The sequence below is a fragment of the Canis lupus genome, chromosome 29, assembly GCF_048164855.1.
Source record: "Canis lupus baileyi chromosome 29, mCanLup2.hap1, whole genome shotgun sequence".
Taxonomy (NCBI): Eukaryota; Metazoa; Chordata; class Mammalia; order Carnivora; family Canidae; genus Canis; species Canis lupus.
The window spans coordinates 36,974,941-36,992,338 of record NC_132866.1 but is presented as its reverse complement, the minus strand read 5'-3'; the positions used below and the strand labels follow the sequence as shown (position 1 = coordinate 36,992,338).

Sequence of the window (17,398 nt, the reverse complement as noted above, 5' to 3'; positions counted from 1 at the left end):
CATAGGTAATGTTATGGAGAACAGTGACATAAACTACTGGGCTGATGATATGAATTTCTTTTTTTTTAATATTTTATTTATTCAGGAGAGACACAGAGAAAGAGGCAGAGATAGGCAGAGAGAGAAGGAGGCTCCATCCAGGAAGCCTGATGTGGGACTCGATCCCCGGACTCCAGGATCACGCCCTGGGCTGAAGGCGGCGCTAAACTGCTGAGCCACCCGGGCGTCCCATGAATTTGAATTTAATTAAAATATTGCAGAGCTTTTTTAAAAGCATGAATTAACTGCAACAGCCTTAAGCTAGTTTTAATTCAGTGCAACAGCAACAAAAAAACCTCTGTGATGTTTCTTAGTATCTTTTGGTAAAAGACGTATTTGAGGGAGAAAGTGTTTGCACAACTGGAGGGAGAGAGCAGAGGGAGAGGGAAAGAATCTCAAACAGACTGCTGAGTGCAGAGCCTGATGTGCAGAGCCTGATGTGGGGGTTGTTTCCATGACCCTGAAATCATGACCTGATCCAAAAATCAAGAGTCAGACGCTTAACTGACTGAGTCACCCAGGAGCCCCATGTTTCTTAACATCTCAAAGATTGTTTGACCAGCATTAAAAAGTCTATTATTTTCTCCTAATCACAAGGCCTTCAATTTAAGAGAAAAATAACTTCTTGGATACAGCCTCATTTAAAAAAAAATATTTTATTTATTTATCTAGAGAGAGGAAGAGAGATAGCATGTGTGTGAGCTGGGGAAGAGGCAGAGAGAGAGAGAGAGAGAGAGAGAGAGAGAGAGAATCCCAAGCAGACTCTGTTCAGAGCATAGAGCCCGACACAGGACTCAATTCCACAACCCCAACATCATGACCTGAGCCAAAATCAAGAGTTGGAAGCTCAACCAACTGAGCCACTCTGGCACCCCTTGGATTTAGCCTCATTATCAAAATAGTTAAGTTATCCTTAGCCCAGGTTTCTCAACCCAAGTACTACTAACATTTTGGTCATGTTGTCCTGTGCATCATACAATGTTTAGCACCATCCCTGGCCTCTACCCTAAATGTCTCCCAACATTGCCAAGTGCCCCTTGAAGACCAAAATCAGCCTGGTTGAGAGTCTAATCTATGGTCAAATTTTACTTATTCTACCTTATACCTATCTCCCAAATGCCTCCACATCTCTGCATTCCCCTTATCATTCATAATTCATGCCAATGCCTCTCCCCTGGACTACAGCCCAAACCCTCCTAACTGTTCTCCCCAAACTCACACGGTTGCCTTGGCTACATTTTACATACAATGGTCAGAGTAACTTTACTAGGACGTGAAATGTATCCTGATACTTCAAACCTTTTAACACAACTTCTGAGACCTACATGACTGGCCCTTCTCAGTGTGCACCCCCGACCCCTGTCCCCCACCCCGAAATGCATTCTGCACTTCACACCGATGGAGCTGCTTTCCATTACTCTCAACACACCACCCGTACTGTTTCACACCTCTGAACATCAAAGATTTTTCTTCCTTTCTAGGATTCTCTCTCAGCTTGCCTCATCCTTTTATTCTCAAGATAACAGTCAACTCCTCCAGGAAGGCTTTCCCTAACTACCTGAATCTGGGTTTGACACCTCTCTTAAATGTTTACATGACATGCAGGACACTTAACCACATTACAGGCTTATAGCAATTCCCTTCGCCTTTGTGTGTACTCTCCACCAGACTGTTGCCCTGTGACAGCAAAGGCCATATCTGTCTTATCTTGCACTTAATCCCAAATATCTAGTACACTACCTTTCATGTAGTGGGTGCTCATTAAATATTGTCCAAGGTTCAAGGTATTGAAGGAAGAAGTGATTAGCATGAGTAAAGAAGTGATTGGAAGCTGAGGAAGCAAGGCTGAGTAGCAGCTTCAAGGACATATATGAAGGAAAGGAAAGACGAAGACCAGATGATAGCTACCCAGGAACGTGTAGCTAGACAAGGTACAGTAGAGATATGAAGAATCTGAGTGCATATGCTGACAGACGAATTCGTAGGAGGGAAATGCAGAAGCCTAAGAAAAAACGGTCCCAGATGATGATAAGACATTTTGGGATTGTAAATCATAGTCCCTCTCATCACTAAATCATTCTGAAGGATTTAATATTTGTACGACTATGTTTGTCTCTGTGACTTTTTGTTTTCTTGCTTTATGGTTTTGTTTTCTGCTTGATGGTTTTCTTAACTGACTTGACTAGTGATATCAGTCAAGCTTTAGGTATGTAAAATTCAAAAATAACACCGGACATTCTTATCTAAACATGTGAGTCAGTGTGCCAGAGGTAGTTTAATAACCACACGTATGCTTCTGATTGGCTGTGACTTTCATAAAATATGGGAAGAATAGGGGCACCTGGGTGACTCAGTCTGTTAAGCGTCTGCTTTCGGCTCAGGTCATTTTCCCAGGGTCCTGGGATGGAGCCCCTCAGGCTCCCTGCTCATTGAGGAGCTTGCTTCTCCCTCTCCCTCTCTCTGCCACTCCCCCTGCTTGTTCTCTATCTCTCTCTGTCAAATAAATAAACAAATAAAATCTTTTTTAAAAAACAGGAAGAAGGGATCCCTGGGTGGCGCAGCGGTTTAGCGCCTGCCTTTGGCCCAGGGTGCGATCCTGGAGACCCGGGATCGAATCCCACGTCGGGCTCCCGGTGCATGGAGCCTGCTTCTCCCTCTGCCTATGTCTCTGCCTCTCTCTCTCTCTCTCTCTCTCTCTCTGTGACTATCATAAGTAAAAATTAAAAAAAAAAAAAATAAAGAATTAAAAAAAAAAAAAACAGGAAGAATATTGTATCACTTATTTATTCTCAAAAGGGAAAAGTACTTTTCAAATGGTAAAGTTTAATGATTTATGGTTTCTAAACATAGGCTTGACCTTAAAGAAAACAAATGTTATTGGGAGCACATGTGCTTCTCACTCCAGAAGTAATTTTTACTGTACTTTGGAAAATTTGTGCATCTGATATGTCAGGAAAGCTGGGTCCTGATCTCTGATGCTCACACTGAGTAAGAATTTTGATAAAGCTTTATCTTTCAGGGTCTCAATTTCCTCATTTACGAAATAAGCAGTTTGATAAACACAACTAGATCTGTCGTAAGGTATTAGATCACGCTGCAGTAGCAAACAACTCCTACATCCTTCAAGGGTTGATAGGCTCTATTCTGAAGAATGAGGAAACAAAGTATCACCCAAGTGTCATCTGGTGTGAAATAATATTCTCAAAGATACATTCTCTCAAGGGGACAAAGTGCCTACTATCTCCACCTTATCACTCTGCTATAAAACTCTTCTTTGGCTTCTGTAGAGCTGGATATTGACAACATCTGGTATTTGGTTAAGACTTCCTTCTGGTTGATGAAGTTATCCACTACATCAATGCAGGAAGTGATTCACTAGACAGTGCAGCCTAGTAGTAAAAAGAACTACTACTCACTAACTGTGTGAGTTTGTTTTATTTTTGGTTTTTGCAGCTCTTTAATTTTTTATTAAAGTAAATGTGGATTATTTGTATAATTTTCTTCTAATTTTTACTTAAATTTTACTTAGTTAACGTACAGTGCAATGTTGGTTTCAGGATAACAACGTGACTTTGGATATATCATTCAACCTCTGTTGTTTCAAGGATTAAATGACTTAATGAATGAAAAGTGCTTGCAACAATGTTAACCAGCACAGAGCAAGTACTCAGCTAACATTAGCTATCATTTATAGGAATTCAGCTGTTGTTAAAAGAGCTCCTCAATTTCACAGGACTTAGACATCTACTGCAATTAACTTAATTTGGATCCAGAAGACGTTGAGAGAAAAATAGGTCTCATAGCTGGAGGTTTTCCTTGAACATTTAAATCAACTACTGCTTTTCAAGTCAACCGCAACTCAAGCTGTCAGTTTACAAATAGAATGTCATGTAATTTCACAATGAAATATGATTCTTAAAATAGAGAATGTGTTTGCTAATAAGGTTATCTTGAAGGAAAAAAAATAATCAATACACATTAACAAACAGAGGGAAAATAAATAAGAATGATGGCTTTAATAGCCTGGGGAACTTTAAGCTTTACATAAATTTTACATGTAAGGCAGTATCACTAGTTACAAGGCAGGAGCTGAAATACGATTTTAAAGTGGCCTAGGTCATGATTGTAGCATTATCTGTAAAGCAAAAACCAGGGAACAAAAGTCCTTCAATAAAAATATGTTAAATTATGTATGCATCCTTGTGATGGAATTTTAAGCAGTTATTTTTCAGTGAGGTAGAACTGTATGTGTTGGTATAGAAGTATTTCCAAGAGATATTACCTAGCAAAAAAAAGTTCAAAACACTGTGTATAATATGAAAAGAATATGCTTTATATATGGATATAAAGTTCTTGAAATTTTTCTGTACAGGCCCAAAGAAACTATGAACAAGGTTAACTTTTTTTTTTAGAGAGATTTTATTTATTTATTCATAACAGATACAGAGAGAGAGAAGCAGAGACACAGGCAGAGGGAGGAGTAGGCTCCATGCAGGGGGCCCAACGTGGGACCTGATCCCCGGTCCCCAGGATCACACCCTGGGCTGAAGGCGGTGCTAAACCCCTGGGCCACCGGGGCTGCCCAACAAGGTTAACTTTGGGCAGTAAAACTGGCATTCAGAAAGTAAGGGAAAAAAGACTATTATATGCATCTCTGTTGTCCAAATTTTTTACCATCTGCATATATGGTTTAATTTTTTTTTAAGATTTATTCATTTATTTTAGAAAGAGGGAGAGTGAGAAAGAGAAAGCCCAGGGAGAAGAAGAGGAAGGGCGAGAGGGACAAGCAAACTCCCTGCTGAGCTTAGAGCCTGATGTGGGGCTCCATCCCAAGATCCCAAGATCATGACCTGAACTGAAGTCAGACATTTAACCAACTGAGCCACCCAGGCCCCACGCCCCCATATGGTTTAATTTTTAAGTATACAGTTTAAATGGGAGAAAAAGACTTAACTGACCCTCTGCCTTGACAAATCATCCTTCCGGTGGCTTTCCTTGGCCCTATCTCCAGTCCTCTTGGCTGCTGCCTGTTCATGACATTGAGTTCCAATGCTGGCTGTCTCTTCACACTTTTCTCCTCTAAGCTTAATTCTGCTTAGCTATGCCCCTCTCAGCCTCTCCCATTAACCTCTGATAATAAATAGGTCTTTTCTACCAGCCGCAACCCTCTTCCAGTTCCCGGCTAAACTCTTAGCTCTTCAGGAATGGGGGCTGCCCACCGTTACCACAGAGCAAATAGCAGATGAAGTGCATGGACCTGATGCAGCTGGAAACATCTCTCTCCATTTCTTCCTGGCCAAATTCTACCCATTCTTCAAGACTTCACTCCAGGGACAACTTCTCTAGAAAGCCTGCCCTGAACTTCCAAGGTCAGAATGAACCCCTCTCTCACCAGTGTTATTTTACACTCTGTTTTTACCTGATGTATATTTAGAACATTTTGATTTGTATTTCAGTGGTTTGTGCCTGAGCCCACTGGGTGGTGTGCCAACATCTGTGTTTGGGGAAGCACCTAGATAGAGCCTTGTCCTCAATGAATGCATTGTTATGTAGTAGTGGACCTGATTTCTGTTAAGTTGAAGTTGATAACTTAAGGGGACAACCTAAAATATATATATGCAAGACCTTCAGCCTTTGGTGACAGTCATGGGTTCCACTGGCAAATCCACTGTGACTGAGAAAAAACTGAGATTCAGTGTCCTGCCAAACAAGACAAGCCACACAAGATGCTAAATGGCATTAAAGAGCAACAATATATCAGTGTCCTTGATATAAGTCCTCCATTTTCTACAGACACCTTACCCCAAGTTATTTTCACAGTTCCAGAGGGCAGCACTCAAAGAATCCACATCTCCCAACCTTAATGTGTAGTTGTTTGTACACAAATTGGGGTAACAATTCTTATGACTGGTTACCAACAGGATGAGGAGAGGAGAGACCCTCTGTAAAAATAATTTAGAAGCAACTGTCCCCTGGCACCATGACTTCTCATCACTGACAGGACAACCCTATGGATATTAGGAAGTAGCCTACCTTAAGACAATGATTCCATCACCAAGGCAATTTTTCTAAAAACCTATGTTTAGAAGGACTATGCTATCCTAGAGGATAAGGTGCAAAGTATCCGATGGGACAAGGAACTGGCCACAGAGCTTCCTCAAAGTGCCTACATCTTGGAGCAGAGGCAAAGACTGAAGGCAAAGATCGAAGCAAAGTCACTTCTCACAATGAAAAGGCAATAAGAGAGGACACGTGTATGTGGAAGATCAGGCCAAAGTATGGGGCATGTATGAGAAATAACAGGATAGGAAAGTGCCTGACTTGTGTTGGAAGGAGTCAATGGATCATGTGTGCATGTGCAATGGCAAATACACAAGAAATAATAATTTAAAAAAAAGATTAGCAATCCAGTCCAGTTTTGTCCCACCAGATCAAAACTGTAGGTAAATCATTTAACCTTTCTGAGCACCAGTGTCCTAATCTATTACATGGGGGTAAATAAGCCTATTCTGCCTAAACTGAGTCATGAAGACTCTACTACCCAAAATATATCAACCTGAGCCCTCCTTATAAAGCCCTAAACTCACTTCCAGAACTTTCCCATCATGGAAATGATGGAAGCTTACACATGTAAGAACCAAGAGATTCCTTTTTAACATTATGACTCCCCACATCCAGCACACAAGATCCATGATACAGATAGAAGAAAAAAATCAGAACAAGTTAGCCGGGGAAGATGGCAGATGACAAGGATTCTCCACCCAAGCTTAAGGACCTGGCATTTCTCAAGAACCATCTGGAATGCCTGCAGCAGCGTGTGAGAGAAGAAGTCAGCAGTGGTATGAGCCAGGATGGCTTGCTCTTGTCTTCCCCATTCCTCAAGGACTTCTTAGCCGGCTATGTGGTGGCCAAACTGAGGGCATCAGCAGTATTGGGCTTTGCTGTGGGTACCTTCACTGGCATCTACGCGGCTCAGGCATATGCCATGCCCAGTGTGGAGAAGACATTGAGGGACTATCTTCGGTCATTGCGAAAGGGGCCTGACTAGCTCTGGATCCCATGGGGGAGAAAGGATGAACACCTCTGGCCGCAGGTAGAGGCCTTTCAACCACAGACACCGTATTTGCTTCCCAACCTATCACCCTTTTGCTACCTCCAACTTCCCCACATCCTTGCTTTCCTTCCTACAGAGGGTAAACAGTGGCTTATCAGCCAGCAGTTTGGATGCCCTTCCTTAACCCCATGGGACTGACCCCAAAACTGTGGCTTCTAGAGCCACCAGCCCCTTTCTTTTCCATCCCTGACTGTGGAGTTTGCTGCTGACTCTGATTCTCAGTATACTCTTTAGCAATGTACCACAGCTCCTCCCTCCGGGGAGCTGGCTCCATACTGATTTTCCCCAAACTTGATACAATTCCCACTGCCCCCTTGCTAGCTACACAGGCCGCCCAGGGTCTGGTTTGGGCATGAGTGTAGAGGATGGGGGTATGCCAGGCCTGGGTCATCCCAGGCAGGCCCGCTGTACCCTGATGCTACTCTTATCCACTGCCATGTATGGTGCCCATGCCCCACTGCTGGCACTGTGCCATGTGAATGGCAAAGTGCCTTTCCGGCCCTCCTTGGCTGACCGAGTTGACCAAGCTACTGTTGTGCGCCTTCTCCCTCTTGGTGGGCTGGCAGGCATGGCCCCAGGAGGCCCCACCATGGTGCCAGGCTGCCCCATTTGCACTATCAGCCCTACTCTATGGAGCTAACAACAACCTAGTGATCTATCTTCAACATTATATGGACCCCAGCACCTACCAGGTGCTGAGCAATCTCAAGATTGGAAGCATGGCCCTGTTCTACTGCCTCTGTCTCCGGCACCGCCTCTCTGCACGTCAGGGCTTAGCACCACTGCTGCTGATGGTGGCAGGGGCTTGTTATGCATTAGCAGTTGCTGCTGGCCCCATGCCCCTGCATATCACTCCACTGGACTGCTGCTTCTCATCCTGTACTGCCTCATCTCAGGCCTCTCGTCCGTGTACACAGAACTGCTCATGAAGCGACAGTGGCTGCCCCTAGCACTTCAGAACCTCTTCCTCTACACTTGGTATGCTCCTAAATCTAGGTCTGCATGCAGGTGGCGGCCCTGGCCCAGGCCTCCTGGAGGGTTTCTCAGGATAGGCAGCGCTTGTGGTACTGAGCCAGGCAGTAAATGGACTACTCGTGTCAGCTGTCATGAAGCACGGCAGCAGCATCACACGCCTGTTTGTTGTGTCCTGCTCACTGTGGTCAATGCCGTGTTCTCAGCAGCCCTGCTGTGGCTACAGCTCACAGCTGCCTTCTTCCTGGCCACACTGCTCATTGGTCTGGCTGTGCACCTGTATTATGGCAGCCGCTAGCCCCTGACCACCTTCACCTGGACTCCTGACCCTGAAGACTGGCCACCATCAGAGCCACCTCCCAGGCCTCCTGACCTTTTCCTCAGCAGCCAGCCCTGTAACAAATGCCTTGTGACAAAAGGTGGGGAAGTGAGAGCAGCCAGGTTAGTCTCTGGAAGTGAGTGAATGAAGGGTTACTCCAGGAGAGTAACCCTGGAGAGTCTCCAGCAGCACCTGGAGACAATGCCCCCTGCTCCCTTCACAGTGCTGCTCTCCAAATCCACCCAGCTTTGTTCTGGAAACTCCAGCGAGTGCTGGAGCTTGACTCATCTCAGGGAATGTTGCCCCTAGGCCCTGGCTTAAGGCTATATTCCTGATCTCTCTGCTCACTCCAAGGGCCTTCTCAAAGCCCACTGCCCCCTCTACAACTCCTAGGAGGTACCATTCTTCTCACTGTGGGTCCTGCCCCTGCCTAGCAGTGTCCTAGCTCTCAATAGTTTAGGGAAGCTCTACACAGAGTAACCTGGAACCAGGCACAGGGAAATTTGGCATAACTCAATCTGTGTCTCTAACTATGTAAGCAATAAGGTCTTAATAAAGTGTTCTGGGGTGCAGGTTGTTCCTGCAATTGACTATGAAAAAAAAAAAAGAAGAAAAAAATCAGCTTCAATACCAATCGTATTATTTTAAACAAATCTATAGTTTTAATGATACATAATCAACCAACTCTTATTGTAGCAAAAACAAATATCCCGCTTCTTTCTTGCATTATATATTTGCTATGGGGGGAAATATTGATGCATGTGTGTATTGAGGATGTCATTTAAAAAAGTTTTTACTGCAGATTACTTTCATTCACTGCTAAAGGTGTGTTGCCAGAGAAGAGCAACAAATAGTTCTTACTTGAATGAAAGAAAGCACATGTAGAGGAAAGAGCTAGCACATGCAGAGTTCAAGCATGTATTTATTCCACATATAAATAAGATGAATGAGTCACAAGGTATACAAGTGTAATTTAAGCATATTCAACACTATGCCCTTGGATAAAAGAAAGAGAGAAGAAATGAACAAATGAGAATGAGAGTAGCCTGTACTTATGCTGTTCCTTTCCTTCAACCTAGAACTTAGCATCCAGCAGCACAGACAAATGTAAGATGAAGCAGAAGAATTTAAATTCTAGATTATAAGCCTTCAGTAGCTCAGTATCTGGTGAGTCAGGAGGTTTTCAAGAATTGTTTTGACCTTATGGGGACGCCTGGGTGGCTCAGCAGTTGAGTGTCTGCCTTTGGCTCAGGGTGTGATCCCAGGACCTGGGAACGAGTCCCACATTGGGCTCCTTGCAGGGAGCCTTCTTCTCCCTCTGCCTGTGTCTCTGCCTCTCTCTATGTGTCTCTCATGAATAAATAAATAAAATTCTAAAAAAAAAAAATAAGGATGTTTTGACCTTACATATTTTTCTTTTCTGGGATGAGCTGCTTATGAAAACAAATGGCTGGAATAGCCACAACATTAGTCTAAAAATGTCCTAATACCCCAGGTTTATGTGCCAGATATTATAGAAGACACCACTATCCAGGACTTTCAAGTGTCAAAAAATCACATTCCTTGCAAAGAAAAAGACATTCAAACAAAGGAAATATACACACACACATATCCCATACCTAAACAGATATTTTCAGAATGACAGGTTCAGAAATAGAATGAAGCAAACTTAGAAGAAAAGACAAGCCAGATCATCTTATTAATGAAGAAGAGAATGCCACCTACCTGGTGACTGCCCGGGTGCAGATGGTGACAAGGAAACAGCCAGCCACAATCATCCAGCCCCAGCCTCCATCTGGAGGAGAGGTAGACCGAACTCTAGTTCCCTTTGCCATGGCTTCAATTCTTTTTTCTTTTTTGAATTACTCCAGTAGCCCAGTTATGATCCTGGACCAGGTATGCCGTGCAGTGACTTCCAATTGGCGTTCAAGATTGGCATAGAATGCTACCTGGCACATGAGTTACTGGCCATCTAAAACCAAAAATCAGGACATAATTATATTTTATTGACATATCCAAGGTTGATTTTTTTCACTTGACAAAAATGATCACTACTTTCCTGTTAAATTTGATTATTTGTAACTATGAATGCTGGACTGGGGCAAAGACCATTAATTGTCCCTGGCACCATTTTTCTTCTTTTTAATAATAGAGCCTCCCAAATTTTAGCCAAATCCATGTCCACCCAGTTTGATACCATATTTCCTAGCCTCTCTTGAAGGTAGATGTGGCAACATGGTCTCGTTTAAATAAAAGATATAGAAGAAAAAATAATATATCATTTCTGGCTCATGAGCCCAAAGGCAAAGTTACGTTCCCAGGACTTCTAACACACAGAAGACAAGCATGGATGTGGGGGTGAGACAGCTTCACCCACATAGACCAGGATAGCACCCTGGGGGCTAGCAGAGCTACGGGGTAGAAGGAGCCTAGGTCCCCAGAGGATGGTGGAGAAAGGCTGCCTCTCCAGCTCTGGACTTCACATACCTCTACACCATAATACTAAATACCAAAAAACTTCCATTTTATTTGAGCCTTTGTATTTTGGAGTCTCGCTGTTACAACAACTTAGACCATGTCCTACCTATGACACTGAATGAGTCTGATAGTAACTTCTCTGGCATTTCTGACTAGCACTGCTATAATTTTTATTTTTTATTTTTTAAATTTCTTCTTCAATGCTATTTTTTTTAAAGATTTTGTTTATTTATTCATGAGAGACACAGAGAAAGGCAGAGATATAGGCAGAGGGAGAAGCAGGCTCCTTGAGGGGAGCCTGATGCGGGACTCATCCTGGGACTCCGAGACAACACCCTGAGCCAGAGGCAGACACTCAACCACTGAGCCACCCAGGTGTCCCCAATACTATAATATTTTACGTGTATACTTAAAGCAAGAAGAGAATGACAAATAAATGAACCAGAATAGAGGGCCCAGTACCAAGTACATAATAATTCAACATAGCTAAATAAGGTAGTAAAGATTGGTGGAGAAAAAGGGATTACTCATTATATTATGTTACAACTCTCTCCTTAGTTCTACTTTTTTTTAAAGGATTTTATTTATTTATTCATGAGGGACACAGAGAGAGAAGCAGAGACACAGGCAGAGGGAGAAGCAGGATCCATGCAAGAAGCCCAACATGGGGCTCGATCCCGGGTCTCCAGGACACACCCTGGGCCGAAGGCAGCGCTAAACAGCTAAGCCACCCAGGCAGCCCTCTCCCTTTAGTTCTTAACCTTCTAGATAGGTCAGAGTTAAATGCAAAAAAGAAAAAGAAAAAGAAAAAGAAAAAGAAAAAGAAAAAGAAAAAGAAAAAGAAAAAGAAAAAGAAAAAGAAAAAGAAAAAGAAAAAGAAAAAGAAAAAGAAAAAGAAAGGAAAAGAAAAAGGAAAAGAAAAAGAAAAAGAAAAAGAAAAAGAAAAAGAAAAAAAGAAAAAGAAAAAGAAAAAGAAAAAGAAAAAGAAAGAAATCATTAAAATTCCAGCTGAAAATACAGGCAAATATTTATCTGGTCTCTAGATAGGAGAAGGATTCCCTGAGATGTGAAGTCATGTAATAAACCAAAAGGAAATTTGAGTTAATTTGTCTAATTAAAATTTAACATTTCTACATATCACAACATGTAATAAATGAAGCCAAATGATAAGCCATAGATTTGTGAAAAAAACACTAGCAATACATGGTGCAAAGAAGTAATATCTGCAACATTAAGTCATTCAACTACCAGAATCTACTGAGTGTCTACTATGTCCCAGGTAGTATTTCAAGGCACTGGGAATCCTTATGGGGGGCAGACTCTAAGGTACTCCTATGGTCCCACCTCCTGTTTTTCTTGACTTTGTATAAACCCTCCCACTGAGTGTGGGTGGGACCTGTGACTTGCTCCTAACCAGAGAGTAGGGCACAGGTGAAAGGAGATGAATCCCAAGATTATATCGTGCTATGTAAGACTCAATCTTGCTAGAAAATTTGTTCTCACTCTCCTGCTGACCTTGATGAACAAGCTAATTGCACACTGCCTAGAAAGAGGGCCACATGGAGGGCACTGTGTGCAGCCTGTGGGAACTGAGGACAGCCTCTGGAAGATAGTAAAAAGCTAAAGTCCTCAGCCCTACAACAGAAAGGAAACAAATTCTGCCAATATCCCAAACGAGCTTGGAAGCAGATTTTTCCCTGGTGAACCTCCAGTTGAGAATGCAGCCTAGTCAACATTTTGACCACAGCCTGTGACATCCTGAGCCAAGGATCCCGTTGAGTCCTGGATTCTGGCCCCACAGAAACTGTGATATAAGGTGCTTCTTAAAGTCTTCTTTAACATGTCAGACAGGCTTCTGAATTACTGTTAGGGATTAATTGTTTAAGAGGCAAAAATAAGAGTTTTGACAGATACTTTTTCCCCTGGACAGAGCAAATCACTCAGTTGTTTGGTACAATTGGATTATGAGCACCAGAAGAAATCCTAAGTAAAAATGATTCAATGAAACATCATTCTAATTATGACAAAGCATGCATTACTTAGAACATAGGCTATGTACCACTTGGTAAATTATGGGAAAATCAAACTAATAAAAATTTTACTTTAAAACTACAATTCTTGGGGGTGGGGAGGGCTCACAGTAGAATCTTGCAAATATGCATCTTTAAAGCCATTGGAACAACCTGGCAGCCTATGGGTTCAGAGAGCAAATAGAGCAAAGACAGTGAATGGCATTCATTCCCTCATAGAGCGGCCCAGAGAGCTCCTTAACCCTCTTCTGCCAGATGAAGACACAGCATAAAGGAGGCTGTCTGGGAGCAAGGAGGTGGGCTCTCACCCGTGCCCATTCTGCCAGCCCCTTGATCTTAAACTTCCCACCTCCAGAACTGTGGGAAATAAAGGTTGTTATCCAAGCCATCCAGTCAATGGTAGTTTTGTTACAGTAGCCCAAATGGACTAAGACACCTAAAACTTTAGATTTCCCAATTCCCTTGAAAATTTGAAAGTGCTGAAGATATCAGACAGGCATTCTTTTGTGGCAGCTGTCAGAGAGAGTCAAGTACCAGCACATTCCTGGATAAGGCCTGTAACCCCACTTCACTCTGTCCCTGACTCCTGTACCGTCCAACCTCTGCTGTCTCACTCATATACAACACCTGACGGGCCCCTGCAAGCAACAGCTTCTCAACATCTGCCCATCCCAAGTTGCCATAAGTCAAAGTTTCTTAAACAGCCAGATGTGTCACATTTATGGGATGCTTTATGTCTAGGATTAGCATTCAAGGTTCTACCTGCACCTGGGCATACACACACACACACACACACACACACACACACACACACTCTGAAATAACTCACTGCTTAGACATAATTCGGTGCCAAGTATCATGGAATGATAAAATCAATTGTACAAGCAAGAAAGAAAACCTCTGTCTTAGTTTAGTTCTAGCCTCTTCACAGTTTTTTCCATTAAAATGACTATGACTCCAAGGTTAAGCTGTTTTCCAATTGAAGACTATAAATCCACCAACACATAAATGTCCTGTACAAGGACCATCATCAGTCAGTGCTGCTCAGGGCTGTTCAAGAATGCTAAAACACGCCACGTCATAGAGTGCAATAGATCAAGAATTAGAAAGTTATTCCAATTTTTTGAACAGTAATCTCATTGCTGGGAAGTTATTCTAACAAGACAATTTAAGACAGACACTAGGGGTGGAAAATAATAGTTGTATCATGAATAATATATAAAACAAAGACAACTTAAGTGCTCAACAACTAGGAAGTGATCCGAGAGTTATAACACATGGAACAAATGGAACAGTATCCAGTCCTTTAAAACCATAAGCAAGAAGATAATACTGTAATATGGGAAAGCATCTATGATGCCATGTTAAGGCAAAAAGATATCTCTAAAATTGTGTGCACATGGCAAGGGGAAGCTATCGAAAACTTACATAAAAGTTGTATACTTGCAGCTGTCACAAAGAACAGGAAGGATATGCAAAAAGGTATACAGTTGCAAAGACTATGCAAAAAGGTATACAGCTGGCATAATTGTTATGATTTGTTTTCAAAAATGGTATTCAATACCATTTTATTTTATTTTTTAAAAGATTTTATTCATTTGAGAGAGAGCAAGAGAGCAGGAGTGAGAGAAAGCACAAGTAGTGGGAAGGGCAGAGGGAGAAGCAGGCTCCCTACTGAGCAGGGAGCCCAATGCTGAGGTTCAATGTGGGGGCAGGAAGGGGGCTCGGGGATCATAATCTGAGCCGAAGGCAGATGCTTAACCAACTGAGCCACCCAGGCACCCCCAATACCAATTTATATATAGTTTTCTTAGATAGTTCAGGTCTATTCCTGCGGTGTAAATATGAGCACAAAAATTTCCCCTGGATAGTATCTCAAGAACTAGAAAGAACCATATCATTTATTGTACAACACAATAAAAATTAGGTGATTTTACAGTAGAGGATGTGATATAGGTAACAAGCCCTGGCAAAATAAAATGTTCCGTTTCATTACAAAAATATTAAGCATCATTAACTTTTACTTTGCCTCTTGGGTCTCCAGATGATTCTATTTTCATTTGTTTTAGTTGAGCAACCTCTCTTTGGCATTCCCACATTTTATGAGTTAAAAAGTAATTTTCTAAAGATTTCATTTATTTATTCATGAGAGACACAGAGAGAATGGTGGAGACATGAGAAGAGGGAGAAGCAGGCTCCCCACAGGGAGCCCCACGTGGGACTCGATCCCAGATCCCGGGATCATGACCTGAGCTGAAGGCAGACGCCCAACCACTGAGTGACCCAGGCGCCCGAGTTAAGAAGCAATTTGTGAGGATCTCTCAAAAGATACACTTACTTAGTCCAAATTAAAGATGTGAGTAACATGCCCAAGCAGTGATTTTCTGACAGCACAGTGAGCAGCAGTCTGTTGTAAATTAAAGTCAACCTGGGTAAAACCACAGAACCAGGAACATTCTCACAGGGTTCCAGGGTGGGGAGGAATGGCTTTGAAGGCATCGGTATGCAGTACTATGATTAATGATTCCTCATAAACAGGCATACTTGAGCCTCACAAGCCCCAGGGACAGATCCTCCAGGTTTTCTCCCTTTCATGATGATGAAGCTGAAGCCCTAAGAAGTGAAGAGACTCACCTGGTAGTTCTCCATGGAGATACAGATGGAGACCAGCGGCTCTGGCAGATTTTGGACAGTGCACTTGCCCATCCACCCTCCAGATTTCAAAACCGCTATCGGTCATTTCTGTCAATAAGCTGTGCAAACAATGGTAAAGCTTGAGTACCCATTTGTGTGAGTGATCGCGACAAAAGACAGGGGAAAGCCTGCCCAAGGGTATACTGCCCAAAAAACAACTTGTGTTTCTTTCAAAACAGGTCATTTAATAGATCCATATGTATTCAGAAGAACGCACAGGTTACACAAGGCTAATCTAGTTTCATAGAGACTTTGGAGCAGCCTGCAGTTCCCCTAGAATATTAGCCTGCGCATTCTTATAAATAATTAACTGACCTGATATGGCACAAATATAAGGGGAAAAAGAGTCCTTTACTGAGTTAATAGTATACCTAAAACTATATGCAAAGGAAGCATGTTAGCATCACATAATTCTTCACTTTACTAATCAGCCTCCAATTTATTTCATTTTGACATCCAACCACTAAAATATAATTGCATTCTGCATCTCTTTCTAGTTCCAGAAAAATCTTTTTGGAACAAGAGAGGCTCTATGTCATGATGTTCCTCTAAGATTACTCCTTAATAGTACAAATTAGGATATATGCTCAATTTCACTTCATCCTCCTTGCTTTCAAAAATCTAACCATTTGCAAAGAATTCTTGCTAACAGTCAAGAACTTTCCAGTAAAGCATAGCATTTTTGGGGCAAATCTTTCGTGTTATCCTTGGTAAAGTCTTCTGAAGTGATCTCTTCTGTCGGTAGCAGACCTACTGTACTTCTTACAGGAGAAAAGTCTGACAGTGGTCCTGGAACCACTTGTTTTGTTAGGCTTCCAAACTGTCTTTCTTGCTCGTTCCTTCCTCCATTCCCTTTTACTTCCAGCACCTTAACCTTTAGCTATACCCTTCTTTATAAATTGCTTTGCAGCCACAAACCAGATAAAGGTGTGTGGGAGAAAGATATCAAGAGCGGGAGTTAAGACCATTGGGTCCAAGTGACACAACATTTGTTGTTACCATTTCCTAATCTATAAAACCAGGGAGTTGGATTACTGACGTTTATCCTTCAAACCAGGTAATTGATTATTAGGTATCTCTTCTGGTAGACTGGGCACTTCTCAGTAAACTCTAATTGATTCTACTCTTTGTTTTTATTTAAGAATCATGACATTTGCCAGTCTCTCTGTTTTCTGGGGCACTTCTAAAATATTCTGATACTGCAGGTAATATTTTTGGAATATCTCTTGAGGTACTTATTCCCTTTTGCGGGCAAGCTGGTTTTCTCTCACTGGTCCCCTTCCATCATTAAAGCTAAGCCAAGAAGTTTATTGCTCTGGGACACAGGAAGATGAGTCCCATCCATAATAAATTCATCTATAACTATGAAATCATAGGATTGTACTGTAGGGGAAATTTCTACTATACCAAGGGAAAGTAGACACCTACCCAGAGAGGAAGGGGGAAAGGTTTTGGTTTTTTTGTTTTTGTTTTTTTTATAAAGGAATAGTGATGAGCTGCCTAGGTTTTTCAGGAATGCATTTCCCATTGCCTTGAGTCTTGACCAGGAGTAGATAAGTGGAAGAGTGAAGAATTAGGAAACCGGGTATTTGGGAGAGGGAGTTGCAATAAGGAGGCTTGTGCTATGTACCCCTTGGGTACCTGGGAAAAGACCTAACTTCATTGGGTGCCCTTGGCCTCTGACGTGTCTGGGCAGAGAGAAAGCCAAAGACAAGGCTCAGTGTCTGTCCCTCACCTCCCTTGGGACACAGG

At 42.3% G+C, this 17,398-nt stretch overlaps 2 protein-coding genes and 1 pseudogene across 13 annotated transcripts in view; 2 read left to right on the top strand and 1 right to left on the bottom strand.

Moving 5' to 3' along the window:
- The window catches only part of SLC16A12 (solute carrier family 16 member 12), a 79,666-nt gene that overhangs the window by 16,018 nt on the left and 46,250 nt on the right, over positions 1-17,398 (bottom strand). For 10 of the 12 annotated variants that reach the window (XM_072806166.1, XM_072806165.1, XM_072806161.1 and 7 more), the window contains one exon: positions 10,170-10,416. The exons of 1 other annotated variant lie outside the window; for it this stretch is intronic. In XM_072806166.1, the coding sequence (XP_072662267.1) occupies positions 10,170-10,279 (110 nt within the window). In that variant the 5' untranslated portion in view covers positions 10,280-10,416. Of the gene's footprint in view, positions 1-10,169; positions 10,417-15,586; positions 15,606-17,398 lie in introns of those variants that run through there. One more of the 12 variants, XM_072806168.1, reaches the window with a different exon arrangement.
- On the top strand, positions 6,484-7,147 carry LOC140620607 (SLC35A4 upstream open reading frame protein-like). Its single transcript, XM_072804740.1, has one exon. The coding sequence runs from the start codon at positions 6,776-6,778 to the stop codon at positions 7,085-7,087; it is 312 nt and encodes a 103-aa protein (XP_072660841.1). The 5' UTR covers positions 6,484-6,775; the 3' UTR covers positions 7,088-7,147.
- On the top strand, positions 7,495-8,541 carry LOC140620606 (probable UDP-sugar transporter protein SLC35A4; annotated as a pseudogene).

Bases quoted from the DNA above. Each gene is read 5' to 3' on its own strand.
- LOC140620607 (XM_072804740.1), top strand. From the start codon at position 6,776: ATGGCAGATGACAAGGATTCTCCACCCAAGCTTAAGGACCTGGCATTT.